We start from the raw sequence: 25,541 nt of genomic DNA on the forward strand, positions 1-25,541 counted from the left end.
TGCTCGGTGGTGGTGGTAAAGGAGCAAGATGTGGTTGGCCGTCACACAGAGATGGAATGGTAAGTGTTTACAAATTTGTTCACTCTGGAACCTGGATTCAAAGAGTAGCGTTTACAGCCTCCCATAACGCCGTTTTGGTGTGGATGACACGCCAATATGACGAAAACCTTTTGTGTATACTCCTGAATTCGTCTCTGTGTGGACAGGGCCTTAACCGGCTGTTTCAGACTGGAAGCCCTTGCGAAGGCTGCAGCTTATTGCTGATACACACGTCTCACTAATGTTGAGATTTTCCGTGACCAGAAGCGGTTATTGGTCAAAAAAGATAGGAAAATGATAAATACAGAGCCATATTTCCTTTCCTTAGCAGATATGTACATCCACATTGGTAGAATATGTTTGAAATCTGTTTTTTGATGACAATGAAGGCCACAAGCTAAAATTTGTTTAAGTTATTCTCCAAACTTTCAGTTTGTGCTTTTCTAGGTAAAAGCCTGCTTTAGCATTTCTTTGGAGAAACTCCGTTTGTACACAATGCTTTTTTTTTTTAAAAGCTTCCAGCACACTTCCAGTGTACACTAAATCCAGTCACTTGTAGGGAGGTTTACTGAAGTAAGAGTTAGGAGGAATGACAGAGCTTTGACAAAGCTAACACACAGCAAACTTATGCCCAGTATGAAAGCTGTGGCAGAGCGGACACACGCAGCAGCTGCAAGCAGCAAAACATGCTGCCAGTATGAAGAGCTGGTTACTGCATGGCTGAGGAGCGCTCAGGTCAAGTGACGTCACACCATCAGTGCGGACGAAAACACGGCGGCCTCCTGGTGAGTTTATAAGCTTAATTTTACTCAAAATGCAGATATCTAGAGAGCTTTCTTGTTCAATAAACATATGAGAGATACAAATATCTATCCAATAAGGTGAATTTGTCTGATGATGCAGGCTTCCTTTTAAATATCAAATCATGGAGATTTAAAGCTCATTGGGATAAAACTTATTCTGACAGAACTGGACATAAGAAGATGAGAGCAGAGGTAAAGACAGTGGATTTACTCCAATTTAAATAAATCTTTTCTTTCACTTTATTTAAATTCCTCTACAACAATGTTATCCACAGTTTTAACCTCTGAGAGAAAAATATAAGGATGGTGGCCTCTTTCATATACTTCACCTTTGAGATACTAATGCATGCTGAGATCTGTAGATGTAGTTGGGTTTTTTTTAGAATGCTAGTTAGAATCTGGTCAGCCTCTGACCTTTTCCCATCCTCTACAGAGTTAAAAACTTTTTTTGACTTTCATGTTTCCCACTTGTGCGATCTCATGAGCTATAGTCCCACTACAGCCAGAGATATACTCGCTTATAACGACATTTACATGTATGCAGGAGGGCTGTCACATTTTCCCTGCATCTGTTTGGTGCATCAACTGTCCACATTCTCACAAACAAGGCTGACAAGAATGCAAGATTCTAAATACAGATGAAGGAAGAGTATGCACAGAGGATCTTTCAATATAGACTGCATCCAGAAAGTATTCTCAGCTCTTCTTTTTACTACATTTTGTTGTGCCACAGCCTTATACCAAAATGGATTACATTAATCTTTTACCTCAAAATTCTACATAAGTAGTCACTGCCCTTGCTTAATACTTTGTTGATGCACCTTTGGCAGTGATTACAGCCTCAAGTCTTTTTGAGTATGATGCTACAAGCTTGGCACACCTATTTTTGGGCAGTTTCTCCCTTTCTTCTTTGCAGAACCTCTCAAGCTCCATCAGGTTGGATAGGGAGCATCAGTACACGGCCATTTATTAGGTCAATCCAGAGATCTGAAATCGGGGTTCAAGTCTGGGGTCTGGCTGGGCCGCTAGAGGACAATCACAGAGTTGTCTTGAAGCCTTTGTTATTTTGGCTGCACGTTTAAGGTTGTTGTCCTGTTGGAAGATGAACCTTCAGCTCAGTCTGAGGTCCAGAGCACTCTGGAGCAGGTTATCATCAAGGATTTCACTTGAGTTACTCATGAAACTAGCTGACACAGTCCTGACCAAAAATTACTTCAGGTTTGAGGGAGATCTTTTTCTACAGAAACAGGGAGTTTCTATGGAGAGCCCTTTCAGCCCTAATTACGCCAACCTTTTTATTGGTAAATTCGAGGACTAAGTCTGTAACAACAATCCTTATTTCTCTAAGGTTAAAGGGGCTTTAACCTTAGAGAAGATTTTTGCTTTAAAACTTCCCACTTTGAGTATATAATGGTGCACACTTTATCCCGATGTGAAGAATGAGCTTCTTTATGTCTTCCTTATTTGCCTGTATAAACCTGTGGAGTCGTTTCTCTGTGAAGAATTCGGACCGAATTTTCCGCGAAATCTCAACGGAAGTGACGTCGGGTACTACATGATGCGCACACCCCATTGCTCTGTTTATACCTGACAACTGCGTGTTGAATGGAGAAGGCTGCTTCCGCGAGTAAACGCCCGGCTGGCTCAACCCAAACACCCACATAAACTCCGCAAAAACATAAAAAACTAAGACAGTTTTATCTGCTGAAGCCCGTCAAGCTAAAACAGAGTGTGACCGACGCAGGGGGAAATCAAGGATAAATATCAGTGGAGCATTTGAGAAATAGAGGGAGCTTCGCTCAGTGCTCGGGTATATATACCGATCCAGAGATGGTCGTCTTTCTGTGGAAAAGGTAAAGCATCACTTTGGACCATGAAATACAATGTAGTGTTTTATGGTGTATAAACCATATACTACATCACATTAGCTTGCTTACAAAGATGCTATCCAAACAACGAGAATATCACGTTACTCATTTAGTGTTTTCCGGATAATATTTCATCTTTTTCTTGCTTCCTGGCACTGGACTCAACTTCCTGAGTTTATGTTTTGATACTTAGTTCGTAAAATATCTTAAACACATAATGTCAGCTATCTGATATCCGTGGTCGAGGCACCATTATCAGAGCTAAGCAATGTTAGCCCTGTTGCTTCTGCTCTAAAACGCGTCCCATTCAATACACATCACACATTACACACATAAAAAGACAATTGAATTGGTCAGTGCTGCACTAAGTCGCTAAGTTGTTCATTCATAGAAATGGTTGCAAAAATATTGTCCTTTTTTTAACAGCCTTTGTGCTGTGTCTGCACTAGAGGTTCAAATATACTTTATTCATTTTCATTTTTTAGTTCGTGGAACTTTTAAGTGTAACCTCACTTACCTCCTCTGTATACACGATGCTGGTAAATCACCTTGGTTTGCGTGTGTATCAGCTGATAAACTGGAGGCTTGTTCATGAGCAAGGAGCGTGCCGTCGTGGACGAGCAACACAATGTTGTTGTAGTTCGCCTAATGGCCGGCGGTGTTGCTACACTGATAATTTTCCAAATCTTGAATAGAGCCCCTATAAATGCTGGTACAGGTACATTGATGACTTGTTTTTTGTGTTTTCGGGTACAACAGATGACCTACAGGCTTTTCAAAGTTATCTCAACTCGAGGCTACCCTCTGTAATTTTCTCTGTAGAAGCAAGTGAGGAGTCAGTGCCTTTCTTAGATGTAAAGGTAGTAAAAGCTGTGCTGCTTCAAACCACCTTGTTCCATAAAAAGACAGAAATAACTACCTACATTACTCTAGTTTTCATCCACAGAGTCTAGAAGGGACTTTACCCTACAGCCAGTTACTTAGAGTGAGGAGAATATGCAGCTCTGTGGAAGAATTTGACAAACATGCAAATGAACTTATTGCCTGTTTTCTTGAACGCAACTATGACATCAGTCTTCTACAGGCATGTTTAGTTCAGGTTAAAGAGATAGACAGGACTAGTCTCCCAACCCCCCGTCCCCCTCACCCTAGCACTCACTCGGTTGTTTTAACAACAACCTTTTCACCTCTCTCTAGCCAGATAAAGGGTATTATTAAGAAATACTGGCATATTCTGTCTGGTGACCCTGTAGTTGGCAAGGGATTCAAGAAACCTCCTATTTGTGCTACTAAAAGATCTAGCAACCTCAGAGATAAGCTGGTGAAAACTGACATGTACATTAAACCAACTCACTTTCTTAGTTCTCCCACTCCAGGTAACTACCCCTGTTCTAACTGTGAATTGTAATGCCATGATGAGATCAGATCAGCTGACACATCCTCATACTGGTAGAAAAATAAAAGTTAAAGGCAGAATTACATGCAGAAGCACTCATGTTGTTTACCTTCTTAAATGTCCATGCAGTTTTTATTATGCTGGTAAAACAAAAAGGGAACTCAGGATCCGCATATCCAAACACAAAAGCAACATTAGGAATCATGGTGAAAGGTCACCGGTGGCCAGACATTTGAACTCTGCTGGACATGGAGAGTGCATGTTAAGGTTCATGGGGATAGAGTTGCTGGGGCCACTCCGGAGAGGGGGTGACAGGGACAAAATGCTCCTACAGAGGGAAGCCTTCTGGATTCACCATCTACAAACTGAGTATCCCAGAGGTTTAAATGAGGAGTTGGTCCTTTCATGTTTTTTATAGGTTTTGTTTTCTGGACTACGTCCTAAGTGGGATGTTATGTTTTGACTGACATGTATCTATGGAACTATCGGTGGGTTGTGTAACGTTGGAAGAGCCACTTGTATAATGATTTTGTGGTTTTTATAAATGCATTTTTTTATATATCCATTTTTGTTTGTTTGTCTTCATTTCCTGGGTTAGCGGAAACTTATACGTTTAGGCTATGAAATAATAACATATAATTATGTAACATTATGACACATGAAGCAAATACTCAGAACTACTTTCCGAGTAAACCACTGGGCGGAGTGACACAGTGCGCGCCTGTGGCAGTGCCGTAGTTAGTTGGTAGTTCCGGCTTAGCTTTGAAACATCTCTGTCTCATAATGTTCCATGATTATTTCATAGTGTGGTGAATGTGCAGGTCACAACTTGTCGACGAGAGCGTTTTGGAGTTGTTGGATTGTGTATTTGATGAGTTTGATGAGGAAAAGCCGGAATACCGTAAGATTCCATTGAGTTGGCAGAGCAGCTCTGAACTCAGCAGCGCTGATCTAAAAATAGCTTGCACGGACAACTAAAGGTAACAAACCTATTACTAAGACTATAGGAATTATGGTAATAGGCAAATTTGCCAAAATGTTGAAGTATCCTTTTAAGTAGAAGTAAAAGTACTGATTTTAAAATGTACTCAAAAAAGCACAAGTACACAAAAAAGTACTCAATTACAGTAGTTTGACTAAATGAAGCTAAGTGTTCATGTAGCTTATGGCCAGCTGATCCTAATTATTGCCTTCCAGCTCCTTCACCCAGTCACAGCTCTTTCTCTCAACACAGCAGTGTATTTAAACATGACATACTTGTCACTAATCCCTGCATACATTAATGCTGAGTTACCATGCTGCTGCTGGCAAAGCTTAACCTCCTCCACCCCATCCTCCTCCTTTGTAGCATAAAGCTTGTTGCCCTCTCATATTAATGATACACTGGATTGATGCTTTTGAACTAACTTTATTGTATTCAGTACAGATTGTCATTAATGTATCCATCCATATGGGGGTTTCTAGACATGCGCTCCCTGGAAAGTCACAGCATGCTGCTTGACTAACCCAGGGAGCATCTTTAGAGCAGAGCCTTCTTCTCCAAATAAAACTGTAGATTGATTTTGCAATAAAATGGTCAAATATATGATGAGAGTGTTCCTGACTGGAATGTATTTAGTTACTTAGCTCTGGTTTCAGTTCAAGGGTGACCCCGAACATCCCTAAACCCTGTGAACTGTCGACTTTGAACCAAATGCATTTAGGCCGCATTTTTATCCATATAGTTTTTCACTATAAACAAGTCTGGTGAGTTTATTCAAAGATTGATAACATAAAGGAAGACTTAGTTCAGTTATAATAACAGCTGAAATGACTACAACTATGGCAATATTCACCTGAAAGTCATCAATTAACATGGTCACTTATTAAATCTTAACAAAATGTTGAAAAGACATAGTGGGGTCCAGGAACCTCTTTTGGGAAGATCTCAGGAGGACAGGTGAAAGGCTTTGTCTGCTCCGAGGATGTCAAGCTGGAGATGGACTGGACTAAAGTATTTGATAAAAGTATGTATTGGCTTACTCTGTTGAGATTTTATCCATGAACAAAGGTATTTTTAAAATGTAACTATGATGTTCATTCTGATACTAACATCCCACACACCAGGTGGTTTTATGCAGCCTGAACTTTCTGCTGTGCCCCCCAGGAAAATCTGCTGTGCAATGACAAATTTGCAATAAGATTCAAAATGCAGCCCCTTGAATTTGTGATCGCAGGTTAAGCAACAAATATCCCCAGCTTAAGTCTTTAAGTGTTATTCCAGGTAGAAAGTAGAGTTAATGTCACATTCAGATAGTGCTTGACTTTTCTCTTGGTGCAAACAATAAATATCTTTACAAAACAAGAAAAAGAGAGAAGTCTAGAGGAAAACAGAGAGTGCCTGGTAAGGTAAAAGGCTGCTGTTGATCTGTTGTATGAAAACACAAAGTGAATAGGTGCATGTCCTCTGGTTGTGATAGCTGATGGCTTCAACCACAGTCCGTCAGAGCTTTGTGCCAACGCCCCCGTCTGGGTTCTCAGTTATGGCGCTATTATTGTTGCAAAACTCTTTGCAAATGCATACAAGGATCTGTACACAAAGACATAGATTTGCAAATGCATGCACGAATCTGTAAATATACTAATGTGCAAATTTGTGCAATGATTTGCAAATCTGTAAAAAGATTTGCAAATGTGATCAAAGGTCCATAAATGCGTGCACAAATCTGCAAATGTGTAGAACAATTTGTAATTGTGGACTTCAAGCTGTGAAAATATTCACAAGCTATCAGCTACAACTGAAATCTGCTGCCCAATTGGTTGTCATACAGGCGTGACTTTTGCAACACTTCTGCTGCACATGGTCTGCAAATGTGTACTCAGATCTAAAAGTGTAGGAAGTGGGTTTGTTGCCCTCAGCGCAGGCTCACAGGCAAGGCAATTCTGTGCACACATTTTTAGCCCTGTGCAGATTTGTCAGATCCATACACACATTTGTGCACGCATTTGCAAATCCAGCTACATATTTGAAAGTTTATGTACAGATCTTTGTATGCATCTGCAAATAGTTTTGCAACAGTAATAGCTCCATACTCTGAACTGTATCATCTTTACCAGTTTTCACTATCAGGGATGTAAAATCCTGTATTTCATCATTTCTAACACTTGTTAGTTGATGTCTGGTGGGTTTGCCAGTGTAATGCCAGGGCTTGTTACCATATGTGGCCCCAGGGAGGCCCAGCAGGAGTCTGAGTGGGCGAAAAGGCTCTTTACAGACGGAACATGGTTTGCACATCAGGCTCCTTTATCAGACTTTAAGGGGGCAATGCTGTAGGTATACAACCCCTATTCCAAAAAAGCTGGGGCAAAAATGTGTTTAAATATGGCATGCAATGATTGTCTAATCTCATAAACCCATTTTTTCCACAATAGAACAAAATCAACAAAACATTTTACCATTTCATGAAAAAATATTAGCAACACATCTCAAAAAAGTAGGGACAGGGCCATGTTTACCATTGTGTAGCATCCCCTCTTCTTTTACTGGGAAGTGATGAGACCAGTTGCTGGAGTTTTGGGAGAGGAAGAGACAATCTCAGCTGACACTGCCATCATATGCCATTTTTAGTGGCATGTTTTTCTATAAGCAAATTCAAGGTGATTGGGAAATATTCTGCCATGGAGTAGAACTGTCATTTCACTGTTCGCTGTCAGATGCATTGTTTGTGATTCACAGAGTTGTTTTTTGTTTCCTGGTTGTCATTTTATTGAAATGAATATAACTCCAATCAAGTTAATCCTCAATGGAAGCTTAGAAATTGCCAAAAAAAAAAAAACAAAAAAAAAAACACTCAATTTTACACTTGGATTAAAAATGGTGGACTTCCTGTTGAGAATCCACAATGACAAAAAGAGACTTTTTTGTGCATTTTGGATTATGTGTATAAAATCTCATTTCTGTATCCCATCACCCATATCAAAAACCATTAAAATTTTTGACCAGGTCACAAGCATGTGTCCAGTTCCAGACTTTTCAGATAAGGCCGCCAAATCTGAAAAAGACTCATGGAAAAATTATGACAAGGAGTAAAACAATAGGGTCCTTCACACCCTTGGTGCTCGGGCCCTATCATCCATCCATCCATTTTCTATCCCGCTTATCCTGTTGGGGGTTGTGTGGGGCTGGAGCCTATCCCAGCTGTCATTGGGCGAGAGGCGGGGTACTGGTCGCTAGTCAATCGCTAGGGCTGACATATAGAGACAATCAACCAGGCACACTCACACCTACTGCCAAGTTAGAGTCACCAATTAATCTTAGCCCTCATGTGGGAGGAAGCCGGAGCACCCGGAGCGAACCCACGCATGCACAGGGAGAACATGCAAACTCTGCACAGGAAGGTCTTGTCCGGGAAGCAAACCAGGGACCTTCTTGCTGTGGCAACAGCACTAACCCCTGCGCCGCTGTGCAGCCGTTGGCCCTATCAGCTGATTAAAAATGTCAGTGCCTTTTATTTAGAAAACTCAGTTTCTACTTTCTTCCATATTTACTTATAGAGGTGGACTTGCCACTGCCAATATGGCGGACATGCTGATGTATCCCAGCAAAAGGCTAACACAGTCAGTGGGGCTTCTATGTAATGACTACAGTTTATTCCATTTTCCTTTATTGTTAATGTAATACTAGCCAGCAACCACGCTCATTTTCTGTTAGTTTTTGCCTGCCATTACCTTGTTTTTACCATTTTACTATAAGATTAGCCCAGTGTTTCCCATTCAGAAGTGTCTGACAAACATATTGGAGGCTGAGGACACCCTCACAAACACAGCCACAGCCACACAGGGGTTGTCCAATCAGATGACACAACAGGGTGTGAAAAGGTGGAAGATGAAAGAATAACAGTGGAGATACTGAGAGTTACACAACATGAAGGAAGCTAAAGCCTAAAAACAAACATGGTGGTATCATCCCCACAACGGCAAAGTGCTCTGACACTATCTTCTGAAAGGGGGGGGGGGGGTCTCCATGACTTCAAATGACCTTGTTATCCCTGTTGGGATCAGACTAAGAATACTCTCCCTGTTAGCTTTCCCTGGTCATGTTTCATGTGGGGAGAAACCAAAGACCGCAGAGTTTCCTTCTTCGGCTGGTTTTAGGGGAAGATACAAGAACGTCAACAACAACAGTACAGAGCTTTTCTTCATGCCGTCCAGACTATTTCATGAAACACACTTTAATAATCAGACAATGAATGCAACTACAGGCCTCAAACACATTTTCATTAAAGGTAAGACTGTTTTAGACTGGTAGATTTATCTGGTGTGACAGTTAGGAGCTGAGTTATGTATCTAGTCTCACCCAAATAACCATCTCTACCAGATATTGTGTTTATTCACCTCTGCTTTGTTTCCTTTTATCTCTCACTAGATAGTTTGGTTTTTCAATTTCAGAGTGAAGTTTGGTTTAGTCATCCAACCTTTTTTTGGTCAAGGACGGGTTAAAAAAAAAATCACGATTTAGTCAGTTAGCCCTCAATTACTTTTGATTGAAGACCAGAGTTTGAATTGCAGAAAAACAAATATTGAATTTTGCTGATGTGCTCAGTTTGGTTTTTATTATTATTTGACTGACGCTACTTTCAGTTCAGATTTAAGTAGTTTGGAGACAAGTATGGCCTTTCTTCATTCAGGATAAATCCTAGCATTGATACAGTGGAGCATCTCTTGTTAGATAACAAATATAAATACCCAACAACCAAGCTCACCACTTCCTAGAGAGCATCATAACTCAAACTCACCACATCCTGATATTTCAACATGTTGCCAAGCCCGATATTCTCCCTCAGCCCCAAAAAAGTTGGGACAATATGTAAAAAGTGAATTAAAATATATTGTGATGGTTTTCAAATTGCATAAACTCACACTTTATTCAAAATAGAAGACAAATAACATACCAGATGTTGAAGCTGAGACATTTAAGCATTTGGTAGAAATATAAGCTCATTCTGAATTTGATGGCTGCAACACATCTAATAAAAAAAATTAGACAGGGCTGTGTTTACCAGTGTGTAGCATCCCCTCTTCTTTGAGCAACAGTCCAACTCTACTGTGAAGCCATGCTATTGTGATGGATGCAGTATGCCTACAACCTTTTGCAAGAGGGTAAAATCCAAGGCACAGGACATCATACAGCATCCTGATCATCCTCTCCATGCTGAATTTGAGCTCCTACCCTCTGGGAGGAGATTCGATTGCCAAGGGCTAAATCCAGCAGGATGAAAAATTCATTCATAACTTAAGCCATTACACAACTAAATTTAAACTGAAAAAATTATCAGTTGTGATGCATTTTATCTCCACCACAATGTAATTATGGTTATGCCTTTAGTTGTCTTTCAAAGTATTTGTGTAGTTGATGAGAGAGTCTCTTGCGCCTTAGCCCCTCCTCAAAGTGGAGGTCAGTGCTCACAGAAGGACCAGCAACAAACAGAAGTGTTTCCAGGGATCTATCAGGTAAACCCAATGAGGAAACTGGAGCACACGAATCACCTGATGACGTTTAATCAGTTGCAGAGGACTAACGTTTCAACGCGCACTGCATCTTTATCAGAGTCAAAACCATTTGTGTATTTGTGTACTTATCCATTTCAGTGTTATGTCTGAATTTGTGTGATTGTGTTTCACATGTTTTTGTTTTTATCCGCCTGCACAGAAAATTCCTTAAGGGGACAATAAAGTTTAAGTTGAAGAATGTGGTTTAGCACTGTCCTGATAAAAAGAAATATAAGGCCTTCCCTGAATGAGATGTCTGGATTGGGGTGTATGTTGCTCTAAAATCAATATCTACTTTTCAGTATTGACCGTGTCTTTCCAGATGTTAGAGCTGCCCACACCATGGGCACTAATGCAACCCCATACCACCAGAGATGCAGGCTTTAGAACTGAGCCAGGAGAACAAGCTGGATGATCCCTTTCCTCTTCAGTCCACAGGACATGGTGTCAGTAGTTTCAAAAAGAATTTGACATTTTGATTCATCTGACCACAGAACAGTTTTCCATTTTGCCTCAGTTCATTTTAAATGAGCTTTGGTCTAGACCAGGGCTCATCAAGTAAATTTGCACAAGGGCCAGATTTAGTCTCTGCAGAAATTCTGAGGGCCGGACTTTCAAATACAAAAATAAATAAATAAATAAATATATTTTTAGTAATTTAATTGTATTAGTACTTGTATTTTCTTTCAAAATGCAGGACATTTTTGTCATTACAGGAAGAATGGGCCCTCCCTAATTGTGATTTAGTACTAGTGTCAACTAATTTTTGACACTTGTAACCCCCTTTTGCCTCTTTAACCCAGTTTTTCCAAGATTTTAGCCCCTTTTGAACCACGTTTCCTCCATGTTTTATTCTCTTTGTGCCACTCTTTTATCCATTTTTGCCACTTTTTAATCCCTTTTCATGAATTTTTTTCCACTATTTTTTCCATTTGTAACCAATTTTGATACCTTTTGCCCTTTTTTCCTCTTTTACCAATTTTTGCCACATTTTAACCTCTTTTCACAACTTTTCTTGCCAATTTCTGTCCCTTTTTTGCCACTCCAAAACCCAATTTGCCACTTGTCACCCATTTTTGCTACTCTCAACCCCTTTTCACCTCTTTATTTGGTCATTTTTGCAGCACTTCTGCCAACATTTACCCTTTTTAGAATATCTATTAATTATGACAGTACATTTCTGTAAAAACAGATCAAATGTTAAGTCATTCTAAATCTATTTCAATATTAATTGTTTGTGGGATGGATTTAACAGCTGCATACATTTAGGGCAAAAGGATACTCTTAAAACCATAACATCTTCTTTCCCTCCTTTTCTGAATTTAATGATCTTTCGGGGGCCAGACAGGAAGCTTTGGAGGGCCTGATATGGCCCACGGGCCGTCAGTTGATGATCGGTGGTCTAGAGAAAATGCTGACATTTCTAGATCCTGTTCACATATGGCTTCCTCTTTGCATGATGCAGCTTTAACTGTCACTTTTGGATGACACGGCCAACTGTGTTGACAGACAATGATTTCTGGAAGTGTTCCTGAGCCCGTGCAGCAATTTCCAGTATAGAACAATGCCTGTTTTAATGCAGTGGCCCCTGAGGGCCCAGAGATCACGAGCATCCAGTACTGACCTTCAGCCTTGTCCCTTACTTGCATGGATTTCTCCAGATTCTCTGAATCTTTTGTTGATATTTTTATGGATATTCAAAGTCATGAGCAACATTTTTCTGAAACTGTGCCACAATTTTAAGATGTAGTTTGTTGCAGATTGGTAAAGAGAGACTCTGCCTCCTTAAAATGCACCTTTTATACCCAGTCATGTGACTGACCAGTTGACAATTAACCTGATTAGTTGCAAAATGCTCCTGCAGCTGTTTTGTATTAGTGCTGCTTACTTTTCAAGCGCTTAGTTTCCCTGTCCCTACTTTATTATATATTATGTATGTAAGCTGTACCATGCTGATCATGCACATTTATTGTATATATTTTGTAATTTTGTATACTTTATAGTAGTTCTATGTTTCTTTTAACTTTTGTTTATACTTCTCTCATTTCTTTTAACTTATGTTTATATTTTTCTGCACTGTGGGCCAGAGAGAAATGTCTTTTCAAACTCCTCTGTATGTCTGGTACATATGGCTGAAATTGACAATAAAGATGACTGACTTTTTTTGAGATGTGTTGCTGCCATCAAATTCAAAATGAGCTAATATTTTTCATGAAATGGTAAAATGTCTCAGTTCAGGATTTGATATGTTGTTTACATTCTACAGTGAATAAAATATGGATTTATAATTGCTTTCTGTTTTTTACATTTTACATAGCATCCCATCTTTGTTGGAATGACACATTCTAAAAACCAAAGCTTTATGCTTACTTTTGGTGCAATATTCATTCCTCTGTCATGAATCACACCAAATAAATTGCATGTCATTTAATGCCAAAGTAATCCTTGGTTTCACTGATTTCCTGTCTTTACCATCGTTTCCCTGACATGAAGAAATTTGGGGGTTTCAGCGACTGTTGGGGCCAGCGGTCCTCCCCAGGGACTGTTTTCGGATGACTCTTGGCCCCTTACTGACATTCAAATGTGTGTCTTAACTGTTAAAGTAATTCTTTACGTCTCATACCTTCAGACCTGTTGAGGTACAATGCTGCTTACCTTTTCCTAATGGAAGAGCTGCCTATAGACATGTGAAGACTCACTACCATTCATCAACAGTCTCTACAGCCTCTGAGGACAGCAGGACAGTGATGGATGGCTGACCACATACAGCTTACTAACAAACAAGCTGACAGTAAGTAAACAGTGAATTAATGATCTGTTGTAGATTGCAGCTCTGTCTGTTTTAAAGGGCTGCCCTAAAGGTTTGTTTTTAGCTGCAGAGGCTAACAGAGCATTTCCACCCTGGTATCAGCGTGTAGTTGACAAAAATCTTCAGTTTGATTTTTGGAGGTTTCTTCAGCCATGTAGGTTATTTTAACACAGTTATATCAGCTTACTTATAGGAGACAGGAGATATTATACATGATGTGTTGGTGATATATAATCAGGGGTTTCATAGGGAGTAAGGGGAGAAAAGAGCGGATTGTTTTCTTACTCTTCACAAATAAAAATGTGGTATTTTCTTGTTTTATTGCAATAAAAGTAACATTCAGATAGAGCTGAGATATGGTTTAAAAGAATACCAATAACTTTCCTGTAAAGAAATAACAAAGGGTTATCAAAGCCATATCCTTTGGTTTATGATTCAGAATTAATTAAATTTAACTGTTTCATTTTTAATTAGCAAAAGTTGCACACAGATTGCTACGTAGTGTTTAAATATTACAAAAACATTGGCCACATTTTCAATTTTTAAGGTGGTCAATATTTTCTACTCTTAAACAGCACAAGTTTCAAAAACAGGTATGCTGGTTGTTGGTTTGGCTGTCTTGGTGGACCTAATGTGATTTCTTTCCATGGGCCTATAATGCTTAATGTTATATAATCATTCAAACATAAAGGTTTGTTGTACATTTTTACTTTGATTACACACTTTTGTTATCAATGAAACTGTATAAAGTATGTGAATTAGGCTTTATTTTACTAGGGTTATAATCCCACTTATAAACCTCCACTTTGACAGATTCCCATTCAAGGGAAGTTACAAACTGTGTTTAATATTATACCACTCATCCTGCTCCAGATCATGATGAGGCTGGAGTCCCGGCTACCATCGGGTGAGAGGGTGGGTACAACCTGGACTGGTCACCATTCAAACACAGAACTGACATACAGAAACAAACACGCAGCCAAACTTAAACTCACACCTTTGGACAGCTAAGAGTTACCAGTTCATCTAACAAGCATGTTTTTTGTCTGTTGAAGGAAACTGGATTACTGGGAGAGAACCCAATCAGGGGAGAGCATGCAAACACAGAAAAGCTTCTTAGCAGGTTTTATAATAAATTATTTTTGAATAGTTATGTTGGGGCAGTGATCTTGTGAAGGTTCCCTTGATAGTCAAACAAATCACCTATGTATTCTAACCATCAACTATTAACATTTCCAACATATTAACATCACCCAACAGCTGGAAAAAGTGCCCCAAATCTCCAAATCTTTCACCACTCAGTAAGTTTCTCCATTGCATAGCAGCCGCTCATTTCTCAGACATTGGTCCACTGGTTGGAAGGCCTGCCCGCAGAATCTGCTGGACCCTTTAAAAACCCAGAGAACAGACCCGCCCTGTTAGTGATTTATTGTTGTATCAATGAGTGTTGGAGCAGTAGCATTAGTGCTGGTATGCATCCATGCATGTTTCCACTTTCAACCCACATTTAACAAGTTTTGCCTCTTTTCACCCGTTTTTGCCTCTTCCAAACCATTCTTGCCACTTTTGAACCCCTTTTCATGCCTATTTCAGGCATTTTGAAACTTTTTAACCCATTTTTATGACTATTTTTGTAGTTTTGCCACTTTCAACCCACATAACCAATTTTGCCACTTTTCACTCACTCTTGCCTCTTTTACCCCATTTTTGCCACTTTTTAATCTCCTTTTCACCAGTTCTGTTTTCTTACTGGCAGAAGGGTATATTTTTGTGTTACCTACCCGGACGAGCCCCACAGGTTACACAAAAATATACTTGTCATTCAACAGGAAAACTCAGTTAAAATACACACTTATCCAAAATAAATTCAGACTGTCTTCACAAACTGTTTTGTTCTATTTTCTTATTGGCAGACGAGTATAGTGTGCTGTTAGAATCCCAGATGAGCCCCCAAGGGAACACAAAACTATACTCGCCATTCAGTAGGAAAACTTAGTTATAATATACACTAATGCAAATAAATTCAGACTGTCTTCACAAACTGTTTTGTTCTGTTTTCTTATTGACAGAACAGTATATTTTGCCATTAGAATCCCAGACGAGCCCCCAAAGGAACACAAAACTATACTCGCCATTCAAAAAGCAAACAAACAAAAAAAAAACACAGATAAAATACACACTAATCTAAAATAAATTTATACTGTCTTCACAAACTATTTTTTATGTGTTTTTTTATTGACAAATGAGTACAGTTTTGTGTTACTGTCCCAGGCAAGCCCCCAAGGTAACACAAAACTACATTGTCATTTGATGAGAAAACACAGATGAAATACACACTAGTCAAAATAAATCCATACTTCACAAACTAATTTTTTGTCTTCTGTGTTTACCTATTGAGAGACCAGTATAGTTTTTCTGTTACCATCCTGGACAAGTCCCCAAGGTAAGACAAAAATGTACTCGTCATTCAGTAGGAAAACAGATAAAATACACACTAATCCAACTAAAACAGACTGTTTTTACAGACTGCATTTTCTTCTGTGTTTTCGTATTGTAAGACAAGTATAGTTTCGTGTTACCATCCTGGATGAGCCCCTCAGTTAACACAAAACTGTATTGCCATTCAGTAAGAAAACATGGATAAAATAACCACGAATCCAAATAAAATCACACCTGACCTCGCAAACTATATATTTTGTGTTTTCTTGTACAAAAGAGTATAGTCTTGCATTTGCTTCCTAGACGAGCCCCCAAAGTAACACAAAAATATTCTCATCATTCAATAAGAAAACAGATAAAATATGCACTAATCCAAGTACATTCATACCTGACCTAACAAACTATATTTTTTCTTATAGACATACCAGTATACTTTTGTGTTACTGTCCCAGGTGAGCCCCCAAGGTAACACAAAACTATACTCGTCATTCAATAAGAAAACAGATGAAATACACATTAATTCAAATAAATTCACACTGTCATCACAAACTACAATCTTTCTGTTTTCTTATTGACAGACAAGTGTAGTTTAGGTGTTGCTGTCCCGGATGAACCTCCAAGGTAACACAAAACTATACTCTTCATTCAGTAAGATAACAGTTCAAATATACACTACAGTCAAGCACGAGGTACATGTTCTAATGTGGGCCATTTTTCACTTATTTTATAGAATTAGTTGTGGGCTAATTAAAAAACTGTCCAAGGTCTGCCTTTGGCCTCGGGCCATAGTTTGGACACCCCAGTCTACACCAACATGTGTCTCATGTGTTTCACAGATGATTCCAACACAAGCATTTACCAAACAAGAGTTTAATATCAGTATTTTAATGTACATTTATAATACATTTTAAATAAATATTCCATCCTTAAAATTATTTTACACATCCTCAAATAAAAATATAGTATTTTATATATATATTTATAGAAAACAGACATTCAGGGGGCAACAAGAACACAAGAGGGTGGGGGGTAGTTTGTGTCAGGGGGTTCCTTACACATCAATGCATTTTGTACACATTAACATTACAGTCAGAACAGGAAAGCTGTGATTATCAAAAGTAGCTGCCACATTGTTCCATCACACGCTCTTTAAGTTCTGTTTGTGTCAACTGTGTGAGAAAGAAAACAGAGTGATCCCAGTCAGGATGCAGCATCTAGCAGAAGCTTTCACACCGCAGTGTTACCACCATATGCAACGTTTACTGACACCCGGCGCTCTCCAACACAGTGTGTGACAGTTTGTGTCCCTAAACGCAGCGTTCCCTGGCAGTGCGGTCAATCAGGGCCCTTCAAGTCTCCTTGAGCAGCAGGCGAGAGTCCAATAAAAGACTCCACTGGTCAAAATGAAAAAAACTAAACACAAAGCACTCTACCAAGATGTCCTTGATAAGTCAGACGAGTTATGTGCATCTAAGAACAAACTTTTCTCTGTTTTTTACACGGGTCAGTACTAAGTCTGGAGTACAAAAATAGATTTCTCATGTATTTTCGTCTATGTACAGCTTTTCTGAGAAATATAGAAAACAAACTACACATTAAGATATAGTAATGCTCAGTATAAAAATGTCTCTAGAGGTTTTTAGGAGGGTTGTCAGCTGCTGGTAGTTCAGTCTGTCAGTTTCTCCTCCTTTTATCCCAGTCCGTATTTTTCTCCCCTCCTCAGCGCTCTGACGAGTACCGTGTACGTTTAGTCCTTTGACTGAAGGGGTAATGGATGAAGTCGAATGGGCGGTGGTGGCTCGCGTGGGCGGGCTGCTGCCCCTTCGGCAGCCTCTTCATAAAATGGACCTCGCGCTGATGCTGGCGTGTGCGTGAGCCTTTCCGTGGCCGCCCACGACGTGTAAAGGCCATGTACCAGCTCTCGTAGCGGGCGTTCCTCAGAGCTGTGTAGTTGTTTTCCAGCACGATCTCGGTGAAGATACAGTCCCGGCCCTGGCCGTTTTTCTGCAGAAACACAAACGCACACGGTTAGCAAAGGCGAGACTCCTGGATGAAGATTTACAGATGGGAAATATCAGATGTAGAAAGGCTTCCCCGTGCAGCCTGTCCCCTGCATGCACACGCACACAGCCCTCCCCTCATACATGCAGCATATGCTACAGTCATTACAGATCAGAGAGAGGGGGATGACAGTAAGCAATGACTCTTCTCCCCCTTCAGAAAACATCCAGCAGCCCTTGTGGGTCAGTAGCTGCAGGACAGATCCTTCTACCATGAAGCCTCAATCAGCCCTTAAGTATCACTTCTACTCCTGGTTTGATGCCCTGTCGCATTAGCGCTGTAGCTACATCTATCCTCCCAAGTCTGTTTGAATTAAACACCAATCAATAGATCTTTAAATACATGTCTGCAGTCCTTCACTGGGTTCAGTCATTAGACCTGCACGTCAAGGAGGAGACATTAAACATAAAGTCTATGGAAGTGTTAGTAAAATCAAGTAAAAATGTCACAAAATCCCTTAAAACACAACAAAAGGTACAGTAGGCTCAGCTGACGCAGTATTCACTGGCATGGACACGCAGTGCTAACCTACTGTAACAAGTTCCCACCTTTCTGGACAAAATAGTGAGTTAAAAATAGTCACCATACACCCATGAGCTTACATACACTCCGTGTTCATTATGTCTCTCCTCAACACACCAACAAACACACACCGGGGCCAGGGCAGGCTGTGACTGGGCCGCTAGCTCAGGGCAGATGGTGTACGAGGCAGGGTGCTGGGTGGGTGAAGGGGAGTGTGTTGGGGGGGGGGGCAGCAGAGAGGATGGCAGCTCTGTTTATTAGCCATCACAGTTAGATGGTCTAAAACGCACGCCGACACAGTCAGAAAACACCAACAGCAGCTTCACAGAACCACAGACTTCTACGGTAAAAACTCAGCTGTGACAGAAGGATGGCATCGAACAAGCTGTCATGTGACCATCATTAGTCTCCATCAGCATTTTAAACACTGCAGCAGGAGTCACAACTCACAGTGTGCTTGTAATGCCTTAAACTGTATAAAAGTTGATTTAGCTGTAGTAAGAGTTTAGGAGGATTCAGTGGGAGCTGGAAAACCTCCAAACTTAATGATAATAAATTATCTAAATATTAAGAAAACTACTAAATTAAAGCTTTTTGGGAATTAAAAGGAAGCTGGTGCTAATATTAAAGTTAAGATTTATAATGTTGGCATTAGAATAGTTTATGAGACCTAATTCCTTAGGGTTGTGGTTGGCCATAATTGACCATGGAAGCAACACACTGGAAGCATGGAAGCACACTGGAAGGAAAGATTTCTAAGTTAGAACTAGGGCTGAACAATTTGCAAAAATTATCTAATTGCAATTTTTTTTAACCAAATATTGCGATTGCGATTTAATATGCCATTATACGATCATTCTTGGGTCAATCTTATGTATTTTTTGACAAATTCAAGCAATAAATAATTCCATAAATAAGACCATGTGTATTGAAAACAATGAAATTATTTCCAAAGAAATTAATCTATAGTAGCATGAATCTGAATATGGGGGAGCATCAAGCTTTAAGCTATAATGGAGGTGGCTGGGGTGGAGGAGGTGAGGCTGGCTACCAGCTGATCGTAGATGGGGTATGACTTTAGTGAAGTAACGCTAGGCTTCATCAGTTTTAGATCGAATGAGCGAACTATTTTGGCTCGTATTGCAAATGTGATGTCAGTTGTTTTGTTTAAGGGCGTTATCATTTTTACGTCACTCATTTTGATTAAGAAAAACATAATAAAACACAAAAAGGAGGATTTTTGTAAACCATTATAAAAAAATTGACACTTAAATATTTGCATTATGTGCATAAAATCTCTGCCACTGCAAAAAAAAAAAAAAAGATTTATTAAACTAGTATTTTGAGACATTTCAAGTTAAAGAAATATTGCAACTTCTGCAATTTTAAATTGCAGCAGGCCATATTGCTATTTAATCTAATTTGTGATTAATTGTCCAGCCCTAGTTAGTACCAATCTTGTATAAATCCAGGAAATATATTTAAATCTTTCCCTTGCCTATCTTTGAAATAGGCTGATCCACCTTTAAATTCAGCATAAATTCAATAGTCATGCTGCAAAAATCGGCCATGCATTTTATCAATAAGGCTGACTACTATGCTCACACTAGTTTTAAATCCCAAGTTATGAAGGTTGATGACTTGTTTTATCACAAAATAATGCAACTTATGTTCAGGCTCCCTGGATTTGTACAGTCGTTCTTTTTAATTCATGCGAGCTGATTTAATTTGAGAGGTTCACTGTACAAAAAGCTAAAAAAAGCTTTCTATTATTGGGGTTAGACTCTGGATTAATGCTGATAAATATTTTAAAACATGCTCTTTTGGAGGCTTAAAAATGTGGTCGTTATCTGTTGTCCCTCTGCACGTCTGGATGCTGGTAGCTTCATTTAAAAAGAAACTAAAATAGATTTTTATCAGCATCTTACTTCTGCCTTTGTCTTTTAATCCCTGCTCAGTGCATGATTGTTAACCTCCTGTACTGTGTGTTGGGCTTGTGTGATGACTGAATACATTACTACTATTTCAAACCAATTATCAGTGTGAAACAGAAACCTTCCAAACAGCCACTAAATCCTCCTTGAACTCCTTTGCTGCTACAACTGTTGACATCCTGACCCCACTACAATAAGCCAGTCAACCTTTTGCCTCTGTCCCTGCTGTCTGAGGTTGCTTTTCCCCTCACCTTGCCGATGAGCTTCCCCCTCTTGTTCATGCAGATGTAGAAGCCCGTCTCGGCTCCCTTGATGCGCACTCTGCTCCCAAATGTGTCCGTTTCCACGACGAGTTTGGCTAAAATGAGAACAGAAGAGAAAGTTAGCTTAGGTTGGTGGAGAGATTGTGTTCTTGTGCTTAAAACATGACTGGATTATATAACAGGGCAAAGGCATGTCTGCACAACAAAGAAGCATTAAAAACAAATAACAATGCTTGTGTTTGCAAGCATGCATGGTCGTCTCTCTCTCATTCGCTCACATACGTAGAAACCTGTGGGACCATTCCTGGGGATTTATGCAAGCTGAGATTCTTGCAAAATGATAAAACCACGTGTCTCTTGGTTCTTTGAAAGCTAAAGAGAGGATCCTGGCAGGCCCATCATGAATTCCTTTTCAAATAAATCTGCACTGACCTCACACATAAAGCTCCACATTTATCTCTATATCCTGACCAGCACTGAAAGAAACAGGAAGTATGGACACTTCACAGAGCATATCTTTATGGAGCTTATGGCACAGGTTTAAATTTTTGCTTTTCAACATTAAACTGTATGCTGTGCTGTAGCTTGTTTTTCTTTTTTACAAAGACAGAGGTCTTCTGCAAATATAATGAGTTTGCATGCACTGATTCTGATTTCCTTATGATTAAGAGCATTAAAAGCCACTGGCAGACAACCTTAACTAGATAATGATGTACAATGTCACTTAAAACTGGTTCCATTGCATGGATAGAAAGCTGAAAAAGAACTCTGAGTTCAGTCTGAGTTCAGTCAACAGTTGGAGCTTTGCTGAATGACAAAGAGAGTTTGAATCGATCAGATTCTCCTAAAATGTGACCTGAATGCTCTTGTTGTCAGACTGTAGCTGAGGCTGCAGGAACAACAAAATGTAAAGCTTCAGCCAACAAGGATGCAGTTGTCAGTGGGTGTTTAGTGGATGAGGATGGTCTTTTTATACAGTTCATACACAAAACAACAAAAGAAAAAAAAGTAGAGCAAAGGGACTTTCAAAGCTCGATTTGGCCCGTTTGGTTCTGAGGCTGGGTAAAGTATGGGGGGGGGGTTAAGCCTGGGCTGGAGGGGGGAGAAGCAGCTATGCAGGAAATGTTCTGGAGGCAGAAGCGAGATTGCTTCTAATGGCTCTTCCAGACCTGCAGGATCTCTGGAGGATCACCTTCAGCACCATCTACAATCCACTGGACAGATTCCCCTCCAGAAGCACAGAGAGGGATTACAAATGGTGAGCAGAGCGGCCAAATCCACCGGTCAGCTGTTAGGACGGGGCGTAAAGGCCCGTCCTAAAATGTTGATCACAGAGGGGGCTTCACCTCTGGTTTATCAGAGAGGCTCATCTCTATTTCACTGCAGTGAAGGCAGAATTTTGATTTAATATGTAAATGACATGTGAGGGTTTTTGCAGTATGTCTATGAAGAAAGGAAACGGCTGCAGCAACATTTTCATTTAGAGGAGGTCAGGGCTCTCTGTCAGAGTTTACTGGACTAAAGCCACACCAGCATCTAACCAACACACCTCTGCAGTTTCTCTTTAGGCTGTTATATAGGCATGGATGTATATGATCATTTATATTTATGTAGTTTCAGTTCTTTTGAATTTTTTGAATGTAACTGGTTTTATTCCTACATTATTTAGATAAAGTTTGAAAAGTACTCCTTGAGGTCCCTGATGAAGGCCAGAACCCACCGATCTAAAACAAAGAGCTTCTGATTTCTCACTCTCCATGAACCTTGAAAAACTTTGGTTCTTTGGTGCAGTGGTTCTCAACCTTGGGGCTGGAACCCCATTTGGAGTTGCAGGAGACTAAGATGGGGTCATCAGATGCCTTTAAAAATTAGTTGTTTTTTTTTTAATAACACTGTTGCCACTTTACACCAATTTGACCAAATTTTAATCACTTTTCAACACTTTATAACACAGTTTGCCAATTTTAGCACATTTTTGCCACTTGACACCCACTTGTGTGATTTTTATACCCTCTCCACCACTTTTTTCTGGCTGTTTTTGTCACTTCTAAACCAATTCTTGCCACTTTCTGCCTATTGTTGCCTCATTATTGCCACTATTAACCACTTTTTACACCCCTTTTTGCCCAATTTACCAGTCATCCCAATTTTGCCGGTTTAATTCAATTTCTCATCCCAGTCCACCTAATTTCCCCCATTTTTTTGCACTTAAAAGCCATTTCAGCCACTATTTAATCCCCTTTTACCACTTTTTGTGCCCGTCTTTGACAATTTCATCCATTTTTTAGGTATTTTTTTTGCCACTTTTAACACATTTATGTTCTTTAAAAATCCAATTAAACACCTTTTTACCATTTCTTGCCATTATTATCTAATTTAAACATTTTTTCACCCATTTTAAACATGTTTTTTAACAAAAGTTCTTTTTATTTTAAGGCTATTTACTGCACATGAATAAATAGGGATATTTGTTTTTCCTTGATAAGAGTGGTTATTATTTAGGTCAAATATGAAATATGGTTTTCACAGCTTAACTTCACTGTGGATCATGACTTTCCTGACCACCATGGGCCCCCAGTCTGGCTGGGTCCCAGAAACCTTTCCCCTTATCCCTCTTTATGGGCGGCCTTGTCTCCACATGACTATTGTAGACTGTGTTCAGCCACCTTCAGGTTCAGAGGGGGTCCTGGTCTCTGGCACCTTTATTTTGGGGGTCGCGGGCTGAAAAGGTTGAGAACCCCTGCTTTAATGCAGTATTGTTTTTTTCTTTGGCTATAAACTTATTCTAGAAAAAAAAATGCTGAACAAAAAACTGATTTATAAAAAAAATAGGACAAGCTTTGTCATGATTTGCGATTTTTTTACGCGTAAAATGTCATATTCCCAAAATCTGAGGGGATTTTTAAACTTAACCTTTTTTATTCTAACTTTAAACCCTCAAACTCAAAGAGGACCCTGAACTAAGATTTCTAGATAAAATTGTAAAAGTAAAGAATAATCCTCTTTGCTTTGGAATAAAGGGAACGTAAATCTGTGTAACGGTCTCCTTTGGGACGGAGGAACGGGGCTTACCGTGGACATCTCCATCGTCGGCCATGGCGTTGATCTTCTTGTTGGGCAGGACCTGCACGTGCTTGCCGCTGGTCCGGCTGTACAGCTGGTAGATCCGGATCAACCTGCGGCTCACGCGGTCCGTCACTTTGCTCTGCTCGCTTACATGCTGCGTGAAATTAGGCGGGGACTGATTGGTTACCTGTCAGAAATTAAGACGTCATCACAATCATCATTATGTTTGCATTCGCTCTGAGAACCTTGTCTTTCTTTTCAGAGCTAAAGTCCTGCAGAGCAGAGGGAGACAGAGAGGCTGATGTAGTGACAAAGAGGCCGGTTGCGTGTTTTCTGGTCACTGTAGGAAATGGTTTAAACACTTAAAACACAGTGGGAAAAAGATATCCCCACGCAACAACAGCTTGTTGTTGTTTTTTTCCCAGAGCGACAAGTGTAACAAGTTCCAGGAGAGCTGCTGCCAAATTCAAATTAACAGCTTCCAAAAAAGACGCACGGCGTGATTACAGGTTGTGCGCACTGGAGAATGTGCGGCACAGGAAAAAAATACTTTATGAACGAAAAAGATTTCTATTTCCATTTCTCTTATTTCCATTTTTCAGAGCTTCTTTTTTCTTTTTTTTTGACAGCTCTCAGTCCTCCGCGCTCTGTGATGGAATGGCTTCTGCTGACGGAAACATTGGCCCTGCTCGCAGCGAACCCCACGACATTTTTCACAAGACTCGCAAGCATTTCCCTCTGCCCGATGCCCCGTCTGTGCCCGCGCGCGCTGTGCCAGGGCCCGTGTGTTCAGCAGCAACCTGCCAGCAGGCCGCGCGCCCCACTAAGAGGCGCACCATGGGTGCAATCTGATATTGTTGTATCACAGAATGTTATGATGATCCTAAATGGAACTGCGCTACGTCTTAAGATTTTCAAGGCTTATCTAAGAGCGCACAGAACATTAAAAACATAAAAATGAAAGGAAACGAAGGCAGGGACATACCTGAGCATAGTAGAAAAATGCAAGCAAGTGTAGAAACCTGCAAAGAAGAAGAAGAAACACGCGTTAAGTTTCATGGAAGCTGCGTAAAAGAGCACCAACAGTGCGTAAAGGAGCACCAACAGTGCGTAAAGAGTGAAGCACTCACAGATAGCTGCGTCTGGATGGGATGAGTTGCATGTTGTATTGAGGTTGAAAAAAAAAAACGTTTCCAGGTAATTCAGAGAGAAGATCTGGTCAGAAATGCAACAGTCAAGTCCAGAGATTTCAGTGAAATCCGCAGAGGGTCAGAGGTGCTGACAGAGAAGATCACGCATGTCCCGCAGACTCATTCTCCATCAGTTCATGTCCAGCTCCTGATCGGCTAATTAAAAAGATAATCTCCTATGGAAACAGTGACAGCCTGTCTCTGTCACTGCGCAGAGTCTAAGTGCACTTGCAGGAGCAGATCTGTGCGCTAAAGTTTTTGGGTTCTCTTCTTTCTTCTTCACTTTCTCGTCCGCGCTGTCATGCTACTCCTCCAGGTTTGTAATCCCCGTGGCCCCGCAGAGGTGCGTGATCTCGGGCTGCTCTCTCTCTCAGTGACTCGCTGCTGCTGCTCCTCCGCTCGCTTGTGTCAGGACTGCAGGCAGGACGCTCCTTCTCTCCTCTCTGCTCCCATCCCACTCCGTCCCCCCGTGTCAAGCCTCTCGCTCGGCGCTAACACACCCCCGGTTAAAATGGCAGGCTGATCTGCTAAGAACAAGCCCCCTTTTTCAGCAGAACAAAAGCGCTCTCCCCCCTCCCCTCCCCTCCCTCCCCCCTTGATTTAAAACATCTCTTTACCTGAGG

At 40.3% G+C, this 25,541-nt stretch overlaps 1 protein-coding gene across 1 annotated transcript; it reads right to left on the reverse strand.

Moving 5' to 3' along the window:
* Positions 1 to 17,601: 17,601 nt before the first annotated feature.
* On the reverse strand, positions 17,602 to 24,890 carry fgf8a (fibroblast growth factor 8a). The gene is made up of 5 exons (XM_041789989.1): positions 24,859 to 24,890; positions 24,714 to 24,750; positions 23,735 to 23,915; positions 20,651 to 20,757; positions 17,602 to 17,886 (listed from the first exon to the last, which is right to left on the reverse strand). Exons 1-5 carry the CDS (start codon positions 24,888 to 24,890, stop codon positions 17,602 to 17,604), a joined length of 642 nt encoding a protein of 213 aa, XP_041645923.1.
* Positions 24,891 to 25,541: the final 651 nt, after the last annotated feature.

This window comes from Cheilinus undulatus, linkage group 6 (genome assembly GCF_018320785.1).
Source record: "Cheilinus undulatus linkage group 6, ASM1832078v1, whole genome shotgun sequence".
NCBI lineage: Eukaryota > Metazoa > Chordata > Actinopteri > Labriformes > Labridae > Cheilinus > Cheilinus undulatus.